The 21,369-nt window shown below is 42.0% G+C and overlaps 1 protein-coding gene across 1 annotated transcript in view; it reads right to left on the bottom strand.

Moving 5' to 3' along the window:
• LOC149455641 (cytochrome P450 2C29-like) overlaps nt 1–21,369 on the bottom strand; it is a 78,608-nt gene that overhangs the window by 31,189 nt on the left and 26,050 nt on the right. The window contains exons 4-7 of the mRNA XM_089686031.1: nt 17,628–17,777; nt 7,401–7,561; nt 6,129–6,305; nt 925–1,066 (exon numbers count right to left, since the gene is read on the bottom strand). Of these exons, the coding sequence (XP_089542157.1) occupies nt 925–1,066; nt 6,129–6,305; nt 7,401–7,561; nt 17,628–17,777 (630 nt within the window). The remainder of the gene's footprint in view (nt 1–924; nt 1,067–6,128; nt 6,306–7,400; nt 7,562–17,627; nt 17,778–21,369) is intronic.

Raw genomic sequence — 21,369 nt, 5'->3', positions numbered from 1 at the left:
AGAACTGAGCTCTGTCATTTCAAAGCCATTGTTTCTAATTTTTAAGCACTCTTTAATGACTGGCAAAGTACCATTGGATTGGCGTAAGGTCAATGTGGTGCCTATATTTAAAAAGGGGTCAAAATCAAGTAATTATAGACCTGTTAGTTTAACTTCTATAGTTGGGAAGATACTGGATAGTTTAAGAAAAGACCACGTAGATGAGTTCTTGCTGCAAAAAAATATTTTAAGCAACAGACAGCATGGATTCATAAAAGACAGAAATTGTCAAACAAATCTGATTTCTTTTTATGAGGAGGTGAGCAAAACCTTGGACAGAGGGGTGGCGGTAGACGTGGTATACTTGGATTTTGTAAAAGCGTTTGACACAGTTCCCCACACACAGCTAATGTGTAAAGTAAAAGTCTACAGACTTGGAAAAAAACTTATGTAAATGGATAGAAAACTGGCTAAAAGACCGTGCACATTCACATCCTGGGCTCTACTTCCTGATCCTATGGACAGAGTTTGCTGCTGGGTGGCTGGATGTTACACCTGGATCTTATTACACCACACGATGAGTCTTTTTAACTATTTATTTTGTAAGTGCAATTTATCTATTGTTTATTAATAAATTGTCAATACTGCACTTAGAGGTGCCTTCCTCTCTTTTTATGCTGGTTAGTGGAGAAGGGAGTTCTTTTAGCCCACTTTACTAAACCTGTCTGGTTATTCTTTCTAAAATATATAAAAAATATATGTGCACTTGGTGAAAAGGGACATGCCATGTAGTTGGTATATCTGTAGAGTGCCTGCAACTTTCAAATTCTATTGAGTAAGACCTTATTTTTTTTAACGCTATGAATTCTATTAATTTAAAATAATCATGAACAAATCAAGTAATTAACAGAATGTGAAGAAACGCAAAGCCACTATTTCTCTTACTTTGGATTTCTGGGTATTTAATCATGATCAGGAGGCTCCATGTCAGAGTGGTGGATGTAGTTTCCATTCCAGCACCAAACAGTTGGGCCACCAGGGCAGTTAAGTTGTCATCATGGAAATAGAGTGTAGATTCTGACTTTTCCTGAATGATGGAAAAAAAGACAAAATATCCGTGAGCATTTATTGCCTCATTGCTTCATCAGGTGCATGTACATATCTTTGGGCTCTTGAATTCTCCCCCAGAAAGAAGCTCTAATGTATGCTGTTTGCTTTTATACTTACCTCTCCTAGAAGTCTCTAGGTCAGTCATCTTCTCTTGTCTTCTTTGCATTATTCAATGATACAGAAAACATTGACATATGTAACATTACTACCTTGGGGTGCATTGACTAGACTGGAGCTTTGCCTTGGATAACTTTGATATTGGGATAGAATGGGCCTAATTTCAGGCCCTACTGATAAGAGCTAATCCAGACAAATGAGGACTTGAAATAGGTGGTTCCCACCACAAGCTTTGCCTTTTTGCGGATGACGTGTTCCTCTTTCTCACCTCCCCTTTGACCTCCACTCCCATCCTCCTCCGGCTCCTTGATGGTTTTGGCTCTATTTCTGGCCTCCATGTCAACCCCCAGAAATTGTTAGCTCACAATGTCTCCCTAGGACCTGGCTCGCTTACACCAGGAAATGCCCTTTTCTTGGTCACAGCTCTCAATCCCCTTCCTAGGCATTAAACTAACTTCTAGCCTATCGACTTTTTAAGCTGCTAACTACTCACCCATGTTGACCCACCTTACGAATCTCATGACCAAATGGTCTTCTTTGTCATTGGCCTGGATGGGCAGTATTACAGGTCCATTCTCCCTAAAATGTTTCACCTGTTTAGAGTTCTGCCCATTCCAGTACCTACACATTATCTTCGTATCCTACAATGGCGCATATATATACCTGTGTTTAGGGCTCCATCTGTCCTCGCATATCGAGTTCTACCATACACAAATCTAGACTCAGAGGTGGCCTTGGCCTTCTGGACATTTCTAAATATTACCAAGCAGCAAATCTTGCACAAATGCCTAAATATCATGCGGCTCATGAAATTCCTCAATGGGTTGTCCTTGAATCAATCGATTGTAACCCTCTTTCAACTGCCAATCTTCTATGGCTGCGGCCATCGAATCCCCGCCACTTTGTAACTCCATAACATCTCACTATATCTCTCTTTGGGATAAACTAAAATCCCGCTACTCCTTTCAGTCACCACACAACCCCCTGCTCTCCTATCTTTGAAACCCGGCCTTTCCCCCGGCCTGGTCCTCCCCGCGATCCTTTAGACACTGGTCCTCAGCCAAACTCCTCCGTACCCACCACTTTTTGACCAATAGAGGTTTCAAATCTTTCCCTTCGCGAGACACACTCTTTACCAGCGTCAGAACTCTTTAGATACCTCCAGCTACCACACTTTTACGCACCTCATACTGTCCAACCCCGTTTGACTTACTCAATGTCCTCCTTTGAACAATCTTGTGATAGAGATCTGCATAGGCCTAATCTTTGATATCTACACCCTCCTCTCCACCCCTGAGTCCTCATTACACCCCTCTTATGTCAATAGATGGGAGGCAGATCTGGGCCATCAATTGGACTCTGCATTTGGACTGCACCAAGTCCTCTTCACAAAACATAATAGCCCTAGAGACTAATTATAAAGTCTTGACCCTATGGTACCTGGTCCTGGCGAGGATTGCCAAATATACACCCAGCTATTCCTCTGAATGCTTTCAGGGTTGTGCGATGGCAGGGACCTACTTTCATATCTGGTGGACTTGCCCGGTAGCCCAAGCCTTTTGGGTCGACATCTTTCATATGTTATCCAAGCTCTTCATGAAATCAATACCACCTGACCCAATTGTAGCCCTCCTAAATGTGAGCCCTTCCAGCTTTTCTAAGCCTCAATTTAAACTCCTCTTGCAAGTCACCATAGCAGTTAAACAGATCATAGGCAGATCGTGAAAATCTCCATCTTTGTGTACTGTAGCAGTTAGAAACAAGTTTACAAAGGCTATGATTCATGCTAAAGTGGAAGCCATCATTCTAGATGTCGTTCCTAGGTTTTTGTCAATCTGGACCCCATGGGTGGAATATTTCCTCCCACCGAACTTTGACGACTCATTACGCCTTCCTTGATATTTCCTAATCCACTACTTTGACTATCCAACATACTAAGTTATGCATTGATATGGTCTAGAGTCTCTCTACTTCCCCCTAGAAGTCACACGTTCTTTCTCCCCCTCTTCCACTCCTTCTTTAAGCGCTCTCACTTTTCTCCCTTTTTCCTTTGTAATAGCATGTTTATGTCAGTGTTGATGTCTGCATCATCGCACAGTTAATGAAAGGATCTATGACACAATGCATATACTGTATACAGTGTGTTTTCAATCTTATGGGTTGAATGACACTCAGCATCACTCAACCCAGAAGATGGCAGACATCTTGTGGCAAAAAGAGTTTATTATGTGCTCTAGAGTGGTGGTGAATATTGCAGTCTCAGCTGTTTTTTGGGCTTTTTTTGTGTAGCACCTGTCTAGTGTAGAGTAGGCTGCTAGGCAAATGTAGTTATCTCCACTATAATCAGAGCAGGGGCTGATTATTTAGCACTGCTCAGAGTTTCACAGGCTGCTGTTCTGTTACTTTCCCTGTCTTCTGGAGCATTCTAGAACTATAGTGGGTGGGAATGGCAGAACAAGCAGTCTGAATATTTATGGGATTCCAGACAATTCCTGGGGAGGTGTGTCCAGTAGGTGGTGAGAGAGCCCATAAGTAGTCTGAGGCTTGAGCAGCAAGGACAGTCTCCTGGGTCCAGTCTTGCAGGAGAAGACTCCTGTGTAGGGGCTCTGCCCCCTTGGGCAGAAGTCTCAGAAGAAGCCATCAGGATTCAGGAAGACACCAAGGTCCCAGCTAGGCTTAGCTGAGGGGGCCTATTTGCAAGTTTAAATCCTGAAATCAAGTTGGGTCTGGAGAAGCTCACTGGAGAGAACCAGGAGGAAGTTTGGGGGGAATGAGTCCAGCTGTCCTATGGTGGTGTGAGTCTATCTCCCCCTCACTAGGAATAGACTGGTGGATAACAGCAGGTGGAAACTAATGATTCTGTGGGTTAGTGAGTAAGAGACCCTAGTGCTGAAAAGTGGTGACTGTGTTAGATTTTAAACTCTGGAGGGAGTACAGGTCACCATCAGCATAGGGATCCTGTGGGACATTCATTTTTTTGCACAGTGCAATTCTTCAGGGGGGTGCGCTACAATTAAATCTTCTGGGGGACATTAACAAATAGCCTGGAGTTGGGCTGTAATAGACTGCACTAAAATTCAAATTTGTGGGCAGATCACAAATTATTCTAAACACCTCTGCACTTTTAGAGTCTATTACATTTTATTCAAGTAGTATAAATGCCTCAAATTTGTCTTTTTATTAACTTCCTTTCTTCCCTACAGAATCAAGTTTACTGAGATCACTGTGAACAAGTTGAGATTTCTATTAGGACAGTGCTCTGTCTGGGTTTATGTACTGGGACCTGGAAGAGGCGGTTTTGTAGGTTTACAGCAACAAAACTTTTTTTTTAATTTTGGGAATGGTCAAAACTCCTGTCTTTTTCCAATTTCTGTGCATTGGGGGAGATTTCCCTTTTCTGCATGTCCTAAAGACACAATGTGTGTGGTTGTGGCATGGTTGTACGGTATTTAGGGGGTTAAAGCAGGTGGTTAGGAGGCGATGCAATGCTTCCTCACAGGATGTCTAATGCTGTCTGTAGAGCATATGTAGTTCACTCTTCAGAGAGCAAAGCAGATTTAAACAAGCCCATAGAGAAAGTAAATCTCCCTGAGGCTCAGTTCACGCTAGGGCCATTTTGCGGGGCGTGGCATGGTACGGCACCCCACCCCACAGCTGCAACCACCCACACACAAATCGCGGGACTGGCGGGTGGGTGGCATTAATCTTAATGGTATACTACCCATACTGGAAATTGCACTTACACTGGGAAGCACACTGTAGTGTGGGCTGCGATTTCTGGAAAGTTGCAGATACCTTTTCCCTGCGTTTTGCAAAGCACGGCAGCTCATTCAAATGAATAGGCTGCCGCGCCTTGCAAAATGCAGGGAAAAGGTCTTTGCACACACAGCTATATAAATTGCAGGGCTATAAAATAATGATAAAGAAAAAAATAAAAATAAATAAAAAAATTCTTATTGTCAGAACTATTTTTATTCAAATTCATAGTATTCATCAATTTATATAAAAAAGCAAAACAAGCAAAAACAGTCAAAATTGCCAGTGTCCATAAATTCATTTGAAAAGCTATTGGTCCATAATAAACTATCTGATTATATAGTTAGAATTCATAATGAAGTTGATCAGGGTCCACAAATTTACAAAAAAAAACACCCATAAAATTCATTAAAAATAAATTTAAATAATACATTATTATTTATTAGAATACATATTGGTACTATTAAAATATTAAAGCATAATTTAGTCCCCGTTCACATCAATACAGTTTGTCATGTGATTTGACTGTTCAGAATCGAATGACAAGTTGCACAGTGTTTGTGCCTATGTATCCATTCAAATCGATGCGATTCTGACTTTGCGGTGCGGCACTGGTTTTTCCACAAATTTACAAAAAGAACCCCATAAAATTGATTAAAAATACATTTAAATAATACCTTATTATTTATTAGAATACATATTGGTACTAATAAAATATTAAAGCATAATTTAGTCCCCGTTCACATCATTGGTACTAATAAAATATTAAAGCATAATTTAGTCCCCGTTCACATCAATACAGTTTGTCATGTGATTTGACTGTTCATAATCGAATGACAAGTTGCACCGTGTTTGTGCCTATGTATCCATTCAAATCGATGCGATTCTGACTTTGTGGTGCGGCACTGGTTTTTAAAAAAGGTTCCTGCACAATTTTTGGCGATCTCATGCGCGTCTTGCCTAGACATAAGTCGAACTAAACTGATTGTATTATATTATTTTACATTATTTATCATTACTGTCTTGTATTCCTTATTATGTTACAGGATAGTCTATGAAAACATAGCATAACCTATGTAATCATTTTAAGTACGAATACATAAAAGACTAGCTGCATTTAGTCCAACGTTACTGCAGTGGATCACCGTGTTGCCTGAACCCCTCACCTCTTGCTGTTTTGCCAAGTAAGCATCAATAAGATTTCTCTGATGATTTACATCCAGGTCCATCCTCTGCTTGGTAAATGTTTCTCTCATAAAATCATGCAATTGTTGAGTGTTTGCAGCAATTTTGTTGTGGATTCCTGGTAGAGGATCTATCAATGTAGGGAACATGTCATACAGCTGAAAAACAGAGAGGAAGTGACGTCAAAAGGCATAAATATTTAATAAATACCACTTGAACCAAAAATGTAGCAAACTTGAAACAAGGAAATAACTATCTGGAAGCAGAGATAACTTTGTCTTTTAAAAACAGTCAAAAAATCCAGATAGATCAGATTACACAGAATGCTAAATGGCTAATACTCCTGCTTCTGCTTGGTCTTGTCTAGACGGTTTACATAGGGTGACTTCATGTATGGAAGCAGTGGCTGATTTTCTATTAGAAAGTCAAAATGGTGTAATCTGTGAATAAAGTGTAATTTATCCACGGAAACAAAGCCCACAAAATTTTGCAGTGCTAGAATTAGATACACAGTATTGGAGCAGTAAGGTATCATTCCAACCAGTAGCCAAATACTCTATCAGTATTGTGGACCATATGTCACCTGATAGAGTCCAAATTAGTCCTCCTATAAATGGCAGCATTATTGCAAAGAAGAAGAAACAGCAAAGCAAGTAGTTTGTTACATATGAAAGTCAGATAGTAGTACAGGTAGCCCAAAGGGCACGAAATCTTGGAAACATAGTAATTCACTCAGAATTTTTTAAGACACAGACCACTGATTGGTTCTCAGACTATCCAAGAACACAGGGGATGTTCCCTTGCTGGCATCTTGTGACATATACATTTTCCTACTGGATGTCCGGACACTGATGTCCGAACGTCCAGATGACTTTGTTTTAATGCATTTTATATGTGTGTGTCTTTATGGAAAAACTAAGCAGTATGTCCATGTATTTCATAAGTAACTTTTTTACATTTTCTATTCTCACTTTTTGATACTTCAATAAAATTTTGATATTCACAATAGTAGATCTCAGATGCCATTATATTAACCACTTTTCACCCATCCATGGGGCTTTACAGGGTGGGTATTTTTCTTTGAACTTTACTAAATCAACCCTACAGAGTTTTGATTACATCTCCCTATATTCATAATGACAATATTCTAATATAGGGCATTTAAAGCTAAGGTACCCTCTTATGTGCTGTACTAAAATGTTTAAAGGGTGACCTCACCTGGACACAAATATATGAATAAGGAAATAGCTCACCCTGGCCATAGGTGTCCCCATGAGTCTAATATTTTCAGTCGTAAGGTCCATAAGGCTTAACAAAGTTGGATCATCATAGTCAAACCTGCGATTTAGCAGCACAAAAACTATTATATTAGCCACGGCAGCATTCAAGATGGTCCGATTGTCAAAAGGCTTCCCTTAAAATGAAAGAAGAAATGCAAAATAAGCAATATTTGTAGTAAAAAAAAAAATAGACACTGAGCTGGAAGTTATTCATATGAAGTATAACACAAAACAATAATAAACAATAATAATTAATAATGTTTATTAAAATAATTATCAGGAGCGTCTAGCGCTCTTGGTCCATCACAGCTACTGATCTCATTCGAGTATCCTGGTTTTGAATGTGATACATTCTCCCTGTCTGTTTGTCTACCTGCAAGGTGATTGATGTGGCCAGTCTGTGGGTGAAGGCCACACCTGATTTAAGCCAGCCAAGCCTGCAGTCCCATGCTTTTGATATTGTGTTTGAAAAATGTGCTCCAAGCTCCCTGTCTGTTGGTCCTGCTGTGCTCTTTGGATTCCCTCATTGATGACCTCAGATTGGATATTGACTACTCCCGGAGCCCTGCCTGCCTTTTGACTATGGATCTGACCCTGACTATCCTGAACTTGCCTGCCTTATACCTGGACTGACATTTAACCACTCTGCCTGTCTGGCAACTGCAAGTAAATGCTTGCTGTGCTCAGTTTGTGCCTGCCCCAGCATGGTAGCCAAGCACTATAGCATTGTGCATAAGACCTGGGGGCAACCGAGTACCAGTAGGACTGCTTGCCTTATAGGAAAGGGGGCTGCTATAGGTGAAGAACACAGAAGCAAGCTATAGTGCTTGATCACCTGCATTAGGGGTAAGCATGACAATAATGTAAAAACATATTGCTGACGGTATAGATTGTTATATTAGATTTCCTCTATATTCAAAATTGGCCCCAACCCACATCTATCTGCTTTTCAAGTACTCCTATCTGTAGCATCCTCCTAGTTAGATGCTAGGATTGGCATAGTTTGGTTAAGCATAGCTGTGTTTCTCTGCTTAACAGAGAGACTGTTAGGAAAAGCTGTTTGGACTCTCTGCTTAACAGAGTGCTGTGATTGATTAGTTAGGTCTGCTCATGATACTCTGGTGTTGTTTGAACTTGTCTGAGTTCTGTTCACCTTCAAGAAGCTATGAGATCCTTCTAGAACATGGGTGGGGACTAGGCAAAAGAACAGCATGAATGTAGATACAGCCCTGGCCAATTGCAGGTGAGGGCAGCCCCATTGCATGCTGGGAGTGATATTTATGTTCTGTGAGCACATGGGTTCAGTATCTTTCCTGGGAGAGCTGACTGAAGGGAGCTGTCTGCCAAATATCCATCTGGTATCACTGGGGAGTTTCGCTTGGAAGATTGGAAGGAAGCTACAATTCTGTCCTTGGGCCTTGTGAGTACAGACACTGAGAGATCTTGGGGACTCTGTGTGCTTTCCTATCCCTCTGGTGCTTGATAGTCAGCTTGGGTATGAGAAAAAAAAGGGAACACTGGCTTGTGTTCTGAAGAGCTGGTCCAACTGTTGCCACTGCATAGGACTTTGCTCAGCTACGTTACCTTTGGGCTGTTGCAGTTTTTAGTAACTGGTTTGGATCTGAAAAGCTCAGCCCTATAACTACTACAACTGAAAAAAGAGACCCTGCTAACTCCTAAACTACTTGTTGCTACAAACTAAAGACACGTTTGCTATCTACTTACAGCCAGGACTTCAATAGTGCTCAGTTCAGAGATCAGCTAGATGTCCTTTGTGTGAATAGTTCTAATTTTGGACTATCCTACTAAATTTCTCATCCCTATCCCCAGTTCTGTAATAACATTCCAACACTGAGCTGTCACCAGACTGAGCGAGGGAGGAGGAGGAGAGCACCTTCCAGGAGCTGGTACTGCTGTCATTGGGGAGGTAAAAAGATACTGGTCGGATCCATGCAGAGAAAACACACATACTGCCCCACCCCTTCCAGGAGCTGGTACTGCTGTCATTGGGGAGGTAAAAAGATACTGGTCGGATCCATGCAGAGAACACACACATACTGCCCCACCCCTCCCCACAACTCCTGCTAACACTAACACAAAATTTCTCACAAAATCCTGTAACACCTCCTGAGAGACCCCCAAGGCGCTGATGGCTCCAGAAGCTGCAGATGTTACTGTGACAGTTTAAGCAGGATGAGTAGATGAGGAGCTGGATGGGGAATCTGTCATTGTCAGCATGGGGGGTGGTAATGTGACATTGCCAGGATGGTGTGTGGGGGGGGGGATCAGTAATTTCCTGGGGGGCCATGTGTTGTTACTTGGAGGAGGGTACCTGATGTGGGGGTCATTTGTCATTACCTGGTGAGGAAGGGGGTCATCTGTCATTACCTGGTGTGGGAGAGGAGGGTCATATATCATTACCTGGTGGGGGGGGGGGGTCATCTGTCATTACCTGGTGGGGGGAAGGGCCATCTGTCATTACCTGGTGTGGGGAGGGGGTCATCTGTCATTACCTGGTGTGGGGATATGTGTCATTACCAGGGGAGAAGTCATCTGTATTTACATGAGGAGGGGTTCATCTATGATTAGTTGAAGTGGGGGGCTCTTAAAGAAGGGGTCATCTGTCAAGATCAAGAGGAGGCAAGAGGGCATGTGTCATTATCAGTAAGAGGGGTGTTACTTCCCTAATATCCTGCACCTCCATTTCACTGCAGCCTGGGTATGAAAGAGGTAACTGGGTGCTGTTTAATATCATATGAAAGAAAGGTGTTTAAAAAAACAAATTGTGATATCTGTAGTGGCACACTCTCTGATCAGTCCCCCCACCCAGCCAAGTACAGTACTCCCCTCCCGCCCCTGCTCAGTCCTGCACATGCACAGAAGGTGGGGGCAGGCAGGCCACACTGTGAGGTGAAAGCGGAGGACTTGTATGTGGATCTGGAAGTCGGAGGGCCTGCTGAGTTTCTTCTTTTACATAAAACCTACTGCTTTCACCTGACAGCTCAGAGTATGGCCTGCCTGCCATCACCTTGTGTGCATGTGCAGACAGCAGCAGGAGAGAGAGAGAAAAGAGAGACAACCCCCATACAGCTATCATATCTTGGCATGCAGTGGGAGCATGTTGGCGCATGGTGGAAAGTAGTGGGGGACCCCAGGTCAATTTTTGCATCGGGGTCCACAACCTTCAAGCTACACCTCTGGTTTTGCACCTCGACCACAATAACAACCCCAGCCCCTCTGACATACCTGTTTAATGAAAGTCACTGCAAGTACACAGGTATAGATACATGTAACTTGGTTTTGAGTTAGTACCAGGAAATAGACACAAGATTGTTTAGTGGTAAATGAACTCAATGTATCGGTATGGGTTAAAATAAATGGTGGTGTGAGCATGAATAAGCACACAGAAGGTTGGTTTAGACTCTATTAGACAGTATACTAGTAGACAGTAACACTATGCCAAAGTAACTTAGAATAGAATTCTGTACCACTAAACTGGAATCAACTCATAAACAGGGGCGGACTGACCATTTGGAAACTCGGGCACTGCCCGAAGGCCCAGGGTCAGTAGGGGGCCCCAAGAGATGCCCCTGGTACCTATTTCATAGGCTTTTTTGAGTTTGGGAAAGGACACAGGGGCCCCATGATCCCCTATTGCCCGGGGGCCCCATGAGTTGTCAGTCCGCCCCTTCTCATAAATGAGCAAAGTCAGCAATAAACAGTGCATATAAGCATTAACTGCAATGTGAATAATAATTCTATAACTAGGCTAGAGTGCGCTCTAGGAGAATGTCTAGGATATGGTGCTATATCACCTGGTGCATATGAGAACAGTTCTAGTCAAGCCTGAAGGCAGCAATAAAGCTACTAGATGGCTGTATGGTAAGTTCCTAAAAGGCTCAGTCTCTCTCTAGTAGCAGATAGTGAATTTCCACAGCAGAAGCTCACCAGTCCCAGTGATATTGCAGCTCACCATCTAGTCACACATGGCAATAAATCCACTCACTGCTCTGCACCCAGTTGACTCTGACTGTTGGCACCACTGAACTCAGAATCTTTATTGAAATTTTGTAAATTGCAATAATATCAGAGAGATATTTCAAAAACTTTAACTTCTGAAAAATACAAAAAGAAACATATGTTTTCATACAGAAACATAACCAAATGAGCATTGCATTATCTTCCTAAATTCTCAAAATAACAGTTAAGATATTGCTTAACAGACTAATTGTCCAGTACAGGGCTTATCGTGCCAGGATTCAGAAGATTATATGTTGAAGGTAGTAAGGGTGGAGAGGTGTGTCGGCCATGAATACTCCGTCTCAAGCCGTGACTTGATGCTTTGTGGAGAAAGCCTCTCCGTTCATGGGGCAGGTTCTAAACAGGGAGCCATAATACAGCCAGTCTAAATCTAAAACTGTATCCTAAAAGAGTCTACACTGATTCCTGGGAGCAGGTGGAGTGTAGACCTCTAATGTAATCCTGAGGAACAGAAACATTTCTGGGTGTAGTGAGGGAGGGGGGGGGTCATTTCCTAGGGCAGGGGGAGAGTCAGGTACCTTAAGTTTGCCCTGGGTGTTGGCAAGATTGTATTTGGCATACCAGTTGGTGAACTGAAAGGTGGTCATGAGATGTTAAATTTCATTTAATGTGAAGTTATAGTCTCCAGCGTGTAAAGATGCGTTTGGTGGGTCCAAAGTTCTGTACCATAGCATCCAGTTTTTCCAAATATAGGAATGCTTTGAGGTCTTTCTTGATGGAAGAGAATGTTGGGCTTTGTGGGGAGGTCCAGGACTGTAGTATAACTCTCCTAGCCATTAAAAGGCATAGGTGTATCCATGGGAGCAAAGACATTGGTTTTCCTTTAGTTGGAGTGATTGTGTTTGTTGATAGTGCACAACTGAATAGACAAAGAAGAGGGTCTTTAGGTAGGGTTGTCTTCATTATCCCATATATATATTGGATAATTTGGTTCAAGTAAGTCTGTATAGATGTGCATGACCAAAACCAGTGAAAAACAGTAGGTCTAGGAATCCCACACCAGGGACAGGCAGCCAATGACGGAGTAGATGCATCCATCAGGGCTGGTACAAACGCCCTGTGAATGAGTTTAAATTGGGTCTCCCTCCATTGCTCCTTGATGATGATTTTGCAGATCGTATTATATCCCTCCACTAGTTTAGTGGTGTCATCCAGCTCCGGGATATTTTTGGACCAGCCCTTAAATAGGGAGAAGGTCAGCAGGGAGGTGTTGTGTTGCAGGATCTGAGAGTGACAAGATAGAATAATGCTTCTGTCTTATTGCAGTATCCACCATTGGGTGTGCCAATTCCAACCTGCCCCTACCTAACAGAGATTTGATGAAGTTTACCAGCTGAAAGTAATAAAAAATGTGATTGGGGGGGGACTGTTGGAATATCTCTGTAAAGGAGCGAATATTGCCAGATCCATGATGAAGTAGAGAGGTAACACGCCTTTAGAGGTCCAGTAGATGAAGGCCTCACGAGTCATTCCTGGGGGGAACAAAGGGTTTCCCTGTATGGGAAGGTGGTTTGAGATGGTGGAGATGGGCACCAGTTAGCCTGCAGATTTCTAACATGCTACCACTGTGTCTCAAATGAGCAAATTAGTTTTCAAATGTGTGGGTAGGACTTTAAGTGGTGAGAGTAGAACCACTGATGGATTGAGAGGATATACCAGGGCTGCCTCTAGGGCATAGTTAGAAAATGTAGACCTATGTATCAGCCAGTCTATACCCTGCCTAAGAAGACAGGCCAAGTTGTATAAGTACAGATTAGGTAAGCCCATACCCCCATCGTTCTTCGGAAGATGTAGTTTGCAGAGAGCAATATAGGAGCGTTTGGAGCACCAGAGGAAGTTTGTCAGGGACTTGTTGAGATTTTGGACATCCTTATGTTTGAGAAATAAGAGTAGTGCCTGTAAAGGGTATAATAGCCTGGCAAAGGATACCATCTTATAGAGATGGCATCTTCCGAACAGCGAGATGAGAAGGGAACTTTGCCAAAAAAGAAATCTTTCCACTAAATCCATCCAGCTCCCAGCTATGGGCAAAATCTTCTTCACTCCAAGTAGCCACCCACAATAAAACATAGCTGGGCATCAGAATAGGGAGAGGACCTTCATCCCTATATCAATTAAATTTTCCTCCGATTTTTGAAAGAATCACATGGGAACTGGAAGCGTGGACCTGATACACAGATCCGAACACTGCTGAAAAGTGGAGAAGAGATCTTGAAAGATGGGGAGATAAGGGGGGACTGCTGAGTAAAGAAATAAAAATGTCATCTGCAAAGAGAGCTGCGCACATGTTGACGTTGCCAATTTTGATCCCTGTAAGGAGAGGTGAGCGTTGAGCAGTCGGGAAAGGGTTCTATAGCCAAATTGAAGAGTAATGAGGAACCCTGGCGTGTTCCCTTTTTTAGATGAATGGGGGTGTAAATATTACCTGGGGTGAGCAAGCAGGTCATGGGGGAGGAGTACATTGACTGGAAGAAGTTTGTTATCGACCCCTGAAACCCAAACTTCTAGAAACACCATAAATAACCACTGAAGGTTGCAATTGTCAAAAGCTTTTTCTGCATCGAGGGATAGGATGGCAGTGTCTTAGTCAGGAAAAAGCTTGGCCATCCTATCCCTATCTTGGTATCATGTGCTGATTTTTTCTGCACAGAAATTTGCAAGGTGTATGCAGTTTCCAGCATGGAAAAAAACTGAGATGACATAAAAATCATGGTGTGAACTGGCCAGAGGAGAAAGTGATGTCTATCTGTGCATAAAAAAAATGTGCATTGAGCCCTCATGCAAACTTGATGTTTTTACAGCTTCTGTTTTTTGCTTTTGGAATTTTTTTCTACAGCTAGCAAACCCCCCAGCATGTTATCCTATGTGTCCATGCACACAAAGACTGTAATCAATGATTTTTGTCTGAGACGTTTTTTGGCTGGAAAAAAACCCAGGACTAGTGGGTTTCTAGAGGAGTTTTTTAGCTATAAAAATACTGTAAAAACACTGAAAAACATGGCAAAATGTGGTAAAATGCCGCAAACCGGCTTTTTTTGGATGTTTTTTGACCAAAAAAACCCGCTAAAAGCCACAAACACAGAAAAACGCCCCTAAACGCTAAAAAAAGCAGGAAAAACTCACGACTTTACACAGCTAATGTTACCAGCATTATCAAAACGTCAAGTGTGCACGAGGGCTAAAATTGATGTTGATGTGTATAAAAATTTACTGAAAGGCGCATGAAAACTGATATAAACTCTTGTCTCTGCAGGTGAAATCTGCCCATTTTTTCCATCAGTTTTCAAGCAAGTATGGTGTGAAGAAGGCCTGAATCCTTCCAATCCAGTACATCATGTAATGTAGTATTGATTTCGATCTTGTACACTGGGGTCAAGTTTCTCCACTGGTAAAACCCCTGCGCTCACCCAGGCAATGTTTTTAGTGATGGTGCCACAGTGTAAAGTGCACAGGGGTAGACTGACAACTCATGGGGCCCCTGGGCAATTGGAGATGATGGGGCCCCTGTGTCCTTGCCCACATTCAAAACACACCCAAAAAAGTCTATAAAAAGGTACCAGGGGCATTTTATGGGGCCCCCTGCTGTGCCCGAGTGCTTGAATGGTCAGTCCGCCCCTGAAAGTGCACACACAGTACATGCATACTATGTAAAAACCAACATTTTGGTAAAAAGGATGCATATTACACTCTTATTCTATCTACGAGGAGTTAAGTTCAGGGAACTGTGTTGAGTCAAATCTACACCCTCTCACCTGTGCTAATCTATAATACTTTGTGATGGCATCATTAATGATCTGGTTATAGTGTATAAATGATACGAGTACTAGCAGGAGCGGACTGACAACTCATGGGGCCCCCGGGCAATAGGGGATCATGGGGCCCCTATGTCCTTGCCCAAACTCCAAAAAGCCTATGAAAAAGGTACCAGGGGCATCTCATGGGGCCCAAGTTTCCAAATAGTCAGTCCGCCCCTGCTCTGAACGTCATCTAAGTCACAACAATAGAAGAACACAGTATGCTGAACATAATACTACACAAACATTAGATGTTGCCATGGTTTAATTGCACATAACATATAAACATTCACAATGCAGGGAGCAAAAAGTATGTGAGGCCCTAGCTTAATGACTTCTCCCAGAGCTAATTGGGGCCAGGAGTGAGCCAACCTTGACTCCAATCAGTGTGATGATATTGGATGTGTTGCTGACAGCTGTCCTGCCCTTAAAAAACACACACCTGTTTTGGGTTTACTGGTTTCAAGAAGCACCGTCTGATGTGAACCATGTCTGGAAGAAAAGAGCTCACGGAAGACCTACGATCAAGAATTGTTGACTTGCATGAAGCTGGAAAAGGTTACAAAAGTATCTCTAAAAGCCTTGATGTTCATGTGTTCACAGTAAGACAGACTGTCTACAAATGGAGAAAGTTTAGCACTGTTGCTACTCTTCCTAGGCGTGGTCGTCCTGTAAAAATGACTGCAAGAGCACAGCGCAGAATGCTGCACGAGGTAAAGAAGAATCCCAGAGTGCCAGCTAAAGATCTCAGGAAATTAGAATATTGTGAAAAGGTGCAATATTCTAGGCTCAAAGTTTATCACTCTAATCAGCTAATTAAGCCATAACACCTGCAAAGGGTTCCTGAGCCTTTAAATGGTCTCTCAGTTTAGTTCAGTAGGAATCACAATCATGGGAAAGACTGCTGACCTGACAGTTGTGCAGAAAACCATCATTGGACCCCTCCATAAGGAGGGAAAGCCTCAAAAGGTAATTGCAAAAGAAGTTGTATGTTCCCAAAGTGCTGTATCAAAGCACATTAATAGAAAGTTATGTGGAAGGGAAAAGTATGGAAGAAATAGGTGCACAAGCAGCAGGGATGACTGCAGCCTGGAGAGGATTGTCAAGAAAAGGCCATTCAAAAGTTTTGGGGACTTTCACAAGGAGTGGACTGAGGCTGGAGTCAGTGCATCAAGAGCTACAACACACAGACGGATCCTGGACATGGGCTTCAAATGTTGTATTCCTCTTGTCAAGCCACTCCTGAACAACAAACAACTTCAGAAGTGTCTTACCTGGGCTAAAGAAAAACAGACCTGGTCTGTTGCTCAGTGGTCCAAAGTCCTCTTTTCTGATGAGAGCAACGTTTGCATCTCATTTGGAAACCAAGGACCCAGAGTATGGAGGAAGAATGGAGAGGCACACACTGCAAGATGCTTAAAGTCCAGTGTGAAGTTTCCACAGTCTGTGTTGATTAGGGGAGCCATGTCATCTGCTGGTGTTGGTCCACTGTATCTCACTAAGTTCAGGGTCAACGCAGCTGTCTACCAGGAGATTTTGGAGCACTTCATGCTTCCTTCCACAGATGAGCTTTATGGGGATGCTGACTTAATTTTCCAGCAGGACTTGGCACCTGCCCACACTGCCAAAAGCACCAAAACCTGGTTCAATGACCATGGGCTTGATTGGCCAGCAAACTCGCCTGACCTGAACCCCATAGAAAACATACGACCATCTGTCCGCCAACTGAAGCTCCACAGAGGATGGGTGATGCAACAGGACAATGACCCAAAGCATACAAGTAATTCAACAAAACAATGGCTGCAACAGCACAGAATACGCCTTCTGGAGTGGCCCAGTCAGAGTCCTGACCTCAACCCGATTGAAATGCTGTGGCATGACCTTAAGAGAGCAATTCACACCAGACATCCCAAGAATATTGATACACTGAAACAGTTTTGTGAAGAGGAGTGGTACAAAATTACTCCAGATCGTTGTGCAGGTCTGATCTGCAACTACAGGAAACGTTTGGTTGAGGTTATTGCTGCCAAAGGAGGGTCAAGCAGTTATTAAGTCCAAAGGTTCACATACTTTTTCCTCCCTGCACTGTAAATGTTTACATGTTATGTGCAATTAAACCATGGCAACATCTAATGTTTGTGTAGTATTATGTTCAGCAGACTGTGTTCTATTGTTGTGACTTAGATGACGTTCAGAACACATTTTATGACCAATTCATGCAAAACTCCACGTAATCCCAAGGGGTTCACATACTTTTTCTTGCAACTGTATATATATATATATATATATATATATATATATATACATATACACTGTATATATATATGACTGTTGAAATTAGAAGGCTGCAAGAATACCATCTTACCTCCATAGGATCTAAAGGTTTGCACTAAGCATTCAGCTTCCTCATTAATCTTGTCTTCTATACCTTTCTTCCCCATTCCATAATCTCGTAGAGTTGATAGAGTGAATCTTCTCATGGCCTTCCAGCTTTCACCATTGGAAAAGACGACTCCTGATAGACAAAGTATGCTATTTACAAAATGTACTGGAAATATATTTAAACGTCTTACACCTATACCTGTGAAACCATAAATATATGTAAAAACAAATATTTTAACTGTATTTTAATTATAATATTGCCCGGAATTTTCATAAAATTCACTCAACATATCAAGCCAAATTAGGAAAAGTTAGCACATGATTTGACCAAGATTCACAGAGTGAAAATAACATTTCCTGACATTCAGGAACATCTGATGTTCAATAGTGAAAGGTCACAGTTTCAGCATTATGGCGAGCTAGGATGGTAAATTCCATCAAATCTCACTTGGGAGGATGCCTATTAATGCCTATTAATTATTAATTAGGAAATTGCTCAGTGAATCTTTGATAAATAATCCCCTGTATACAGATTGTAAAAAACACTGTAATGCCCTATCTAACATACTGTCACACGATAGCTGCTGTATCAAAAATATAAACAGTGCCAACATATACACAGTGGGGTTGAATTGCTAAGGGCAAATAGGCAGTTTACTTTGCAAGTGATGTTGTATAAGAAATATATATTTACTTACCTATTTTCAGGGCGCTCTGGTCTGGTGACGTGACCTCTCTTGTGTCAGCCAGACCTGGCTGCAGGGGAGAGAAGAGATCACTTGACAATGGATGGTAATGCTTGGGAGCATTGATGTTGCTCATAGGCTCCTATGGCCCATCCATTGTCACCACTTTCTCCTCTCCCCTGTATAGAGAGGAGCTGGATCACGTGACCAGACTGCAGGGTCCTGGAAATAGGTATGCACATCTTTCTTACACAGGTCATTAAATGTAGGGGTTAGGAGGGGGGAGCAAACATTTTTCAAAGTAGTCAGGCTTTGGCTGGAATTTGACTTTAAATAATTTGTAAAAAAAATATTATTTAACGTGTACTTAAATCTGGAGCCTTTTTTAAATCTTGGTTTAAGTAGTAAGGGCTAAAGAACCTGTATTATTTATTTATTATTATTATTTATTTTTTTTTGCTATTTGCATCCCATTTTGGATATTATCTTTCACCTCCTGCCATAGAGATAACATCTCTTTCATTGACTTTGATAAGGATTGCAAATAGACATGGCCTGCCCCATTAGTCAACAGCTGCCTACATCTTCCCTTGTGAAGTGACAAACAGGTACACAACTTTGACCAACTGCAGCATCCTCCTGGTTTGCTGCAGGAGTATCATATTTTAGTTGGGCCCCTGAGCATCCATTGGGCCCGAGGCTCCTGACTAGGTTACCTTGTGGATGATCCAACATTAAACTTTGCTCTTTTGCAAGAGTTTCCTGTAATGAAATCCAATCAGTAGATATGTAGGATTAATTTCATTACAAATCAAAATTCAGATTTAATTTTCATTATTTGGAGATTTAGATGCATCGAAATAGTAACAAATTCAGAATAAATTATAACGAAACTACTAATTAATTCATATTCATTAGTTTCATTCGGATGGCATGATGCCATTGTTTGGGCCTTTTGTTAATGTTTGAAGTGAAGGAAAACCGAGGGCTGGGCCCACAGATTCAGAGGGTACACGATGCTACACAGACACAGACAGCTGTTCTTTTAAAACAATTACGTTTACTGACCAGTTATAGTGATCATGTAGTTGAGCATACGTGAACAGAATGATAACAGTGCATAACCATACAGTAAGAATAATACTGTCTAACACTAACCCCGTACTTTCCCCAATGTCCAGAAAGCAGCCTGGCTGCGCCTGAATGTTCCAGAGCAAGATATAACGTTGGGGTGCACCCTAAGTATTGCGCAATACTATATGTAACCCGAAGGAAAGTGGAGTGTGTCTCTTGTAACTTTCTGGTATATCCAAAATGTCACTGACCACGTGTGGTGTGATGTGCTGCGGCAAAGCCGCACTTACGTTTTCCCTGGCAGGCTCTTGGTGCTTTCTCCTGACCCACTCCGGAACCGGACCATACAGTCACTTGTTTCCTGGTCTCGTTGTGGATCTGCCTTAGGTGCCCTCGCCAGATTCCACTGTGAGCCGTAAATCCTCTTCCAGGCCCCACACAGATTCTCCAGATGTCCTCAGCATCCATCAGCCAGATCCAGACTCCACTTCCTCCTCAGCACAGGAACTCCTCCCCTTCCCATAGAGTTTGTGATGCAGTAAGTAATTTCTTAATTGCAGCCTCAAACCTGCATTTACAGTTCACTATGACCCTTCTGAGGGTCCTACTCGGCCCCTAAATTAGTATTCATTAAACTTTATAGGGTAAATAAGCATTTATCTTGTCTCAGCAAAAGTCACTACAAAATCGATTCTTGTACTTTGCTGCCATCTACTGACCAAAGAGCATATTGCAGTTTAACATTACACACCAGTATTAATCCATGCGTCACACTCTTACAGAAGCATCTGAAATAAGAATACAACGAATGACCCGAATTGATTCAGATCCATTTCAATTTAATTTTGTATTAACATTTTTCAGTATTTGAAAAAATACACTACATTTGAAATGGAAACATATTGCAATAAATGCAGTAAGGTATAAAAGTGAAGTAAGTGATTCGTCCTTTTTTGTGTTTGGGTTGGATGGAGGTGGATCCATCAGAATCTCTGAATCATATCATAAGGAATAAATCTGAAATTATTTTTGTTCCATACATTCTTTCGGATGCACGTGACTCCAGTCAATATCGTCCAATCGGCTCATTCTATTTCTTTTTGTGGGTTGGACTAGCAAGGATGACTCAGAGTGCATAAGTAATTTCCCGAAATAACGAATTAACATGTTAAAATGAACATAGCCAATGTTCTGTAATAACTTCTGAAAATACGAATTGATTCGGAACAATGAATGTATGTAACAATCTGTATCTGAATATACAAAATGAATTCTGAAAATGAATTATTCTAACATAATGAGTATGAGAAAACAAAATAATTTACTTAACAAATGAATAAAAAGAAAAACATTTTTTTTCGTCGTGCACATCTCTACCAATCAGTGCTACTCTTTTTCCTTATGCAGGGTGACTGGTCTTGTCTCCACCCCCTTCTGTAGTTTTCTGAAGGCAGCCTGTAGTGGGTGGACCTGTTGGGCCCCTCCCACAGCTCTGCTCTCTGTGCAGGCTATGCACAGCACAGTGATGATGTCACTGCTACATTTACAATGCAATTCCCGTGTTTGCAAAGGCATGTGGTGGGCACAAAGTGAATTTAAAGGATAAGTTCACCTTTTGGACAAAAATAATAAATGCACATTTTTTTGCAGGTAATAAATGTGCATTTATTATTTTTGTCCAGAGAAGCCTGTAAAGCATTGCACCAGAGATCAGTAGATCGCTGATGCCATGCAGGTCTCCTGCAGACCTGTCAGGATATCTGCTTGCCGTATAGAATGTATGAGCAAGCAGATATTCTGACACGAAGCTTCAATGAACAATTCACAGCGCCATAGTAGTCAATCGAAAACTACAAGCCCACAGCCGCTGGGGCTGTCTGGACTTGCAGTTCATTCATTCATACGTGGCTGTGTGGCCGGAGCCCCGCACGACCATGCTGTTTTCAAAATTGACAGATAGCACAG

The sequence above is a fragment of the Staurois parvus genome, unplaced genomic scaffold, assembly GCF_062004578.1.
Source record: "Staurois parvus isolate SC_StPar_1 unplaced genomic scaffold, SC_StPar_1.0 ptg000390l, whole genome shotgun sequence".
NCBI lineage: Eukaryota > Metazoa > Chordata > Amphibia > Anura > Ranidae > Staurois > Staurois parvus.
This window is presented reverse-complemented; position numbering and strand designations above follow the sequence as displayed.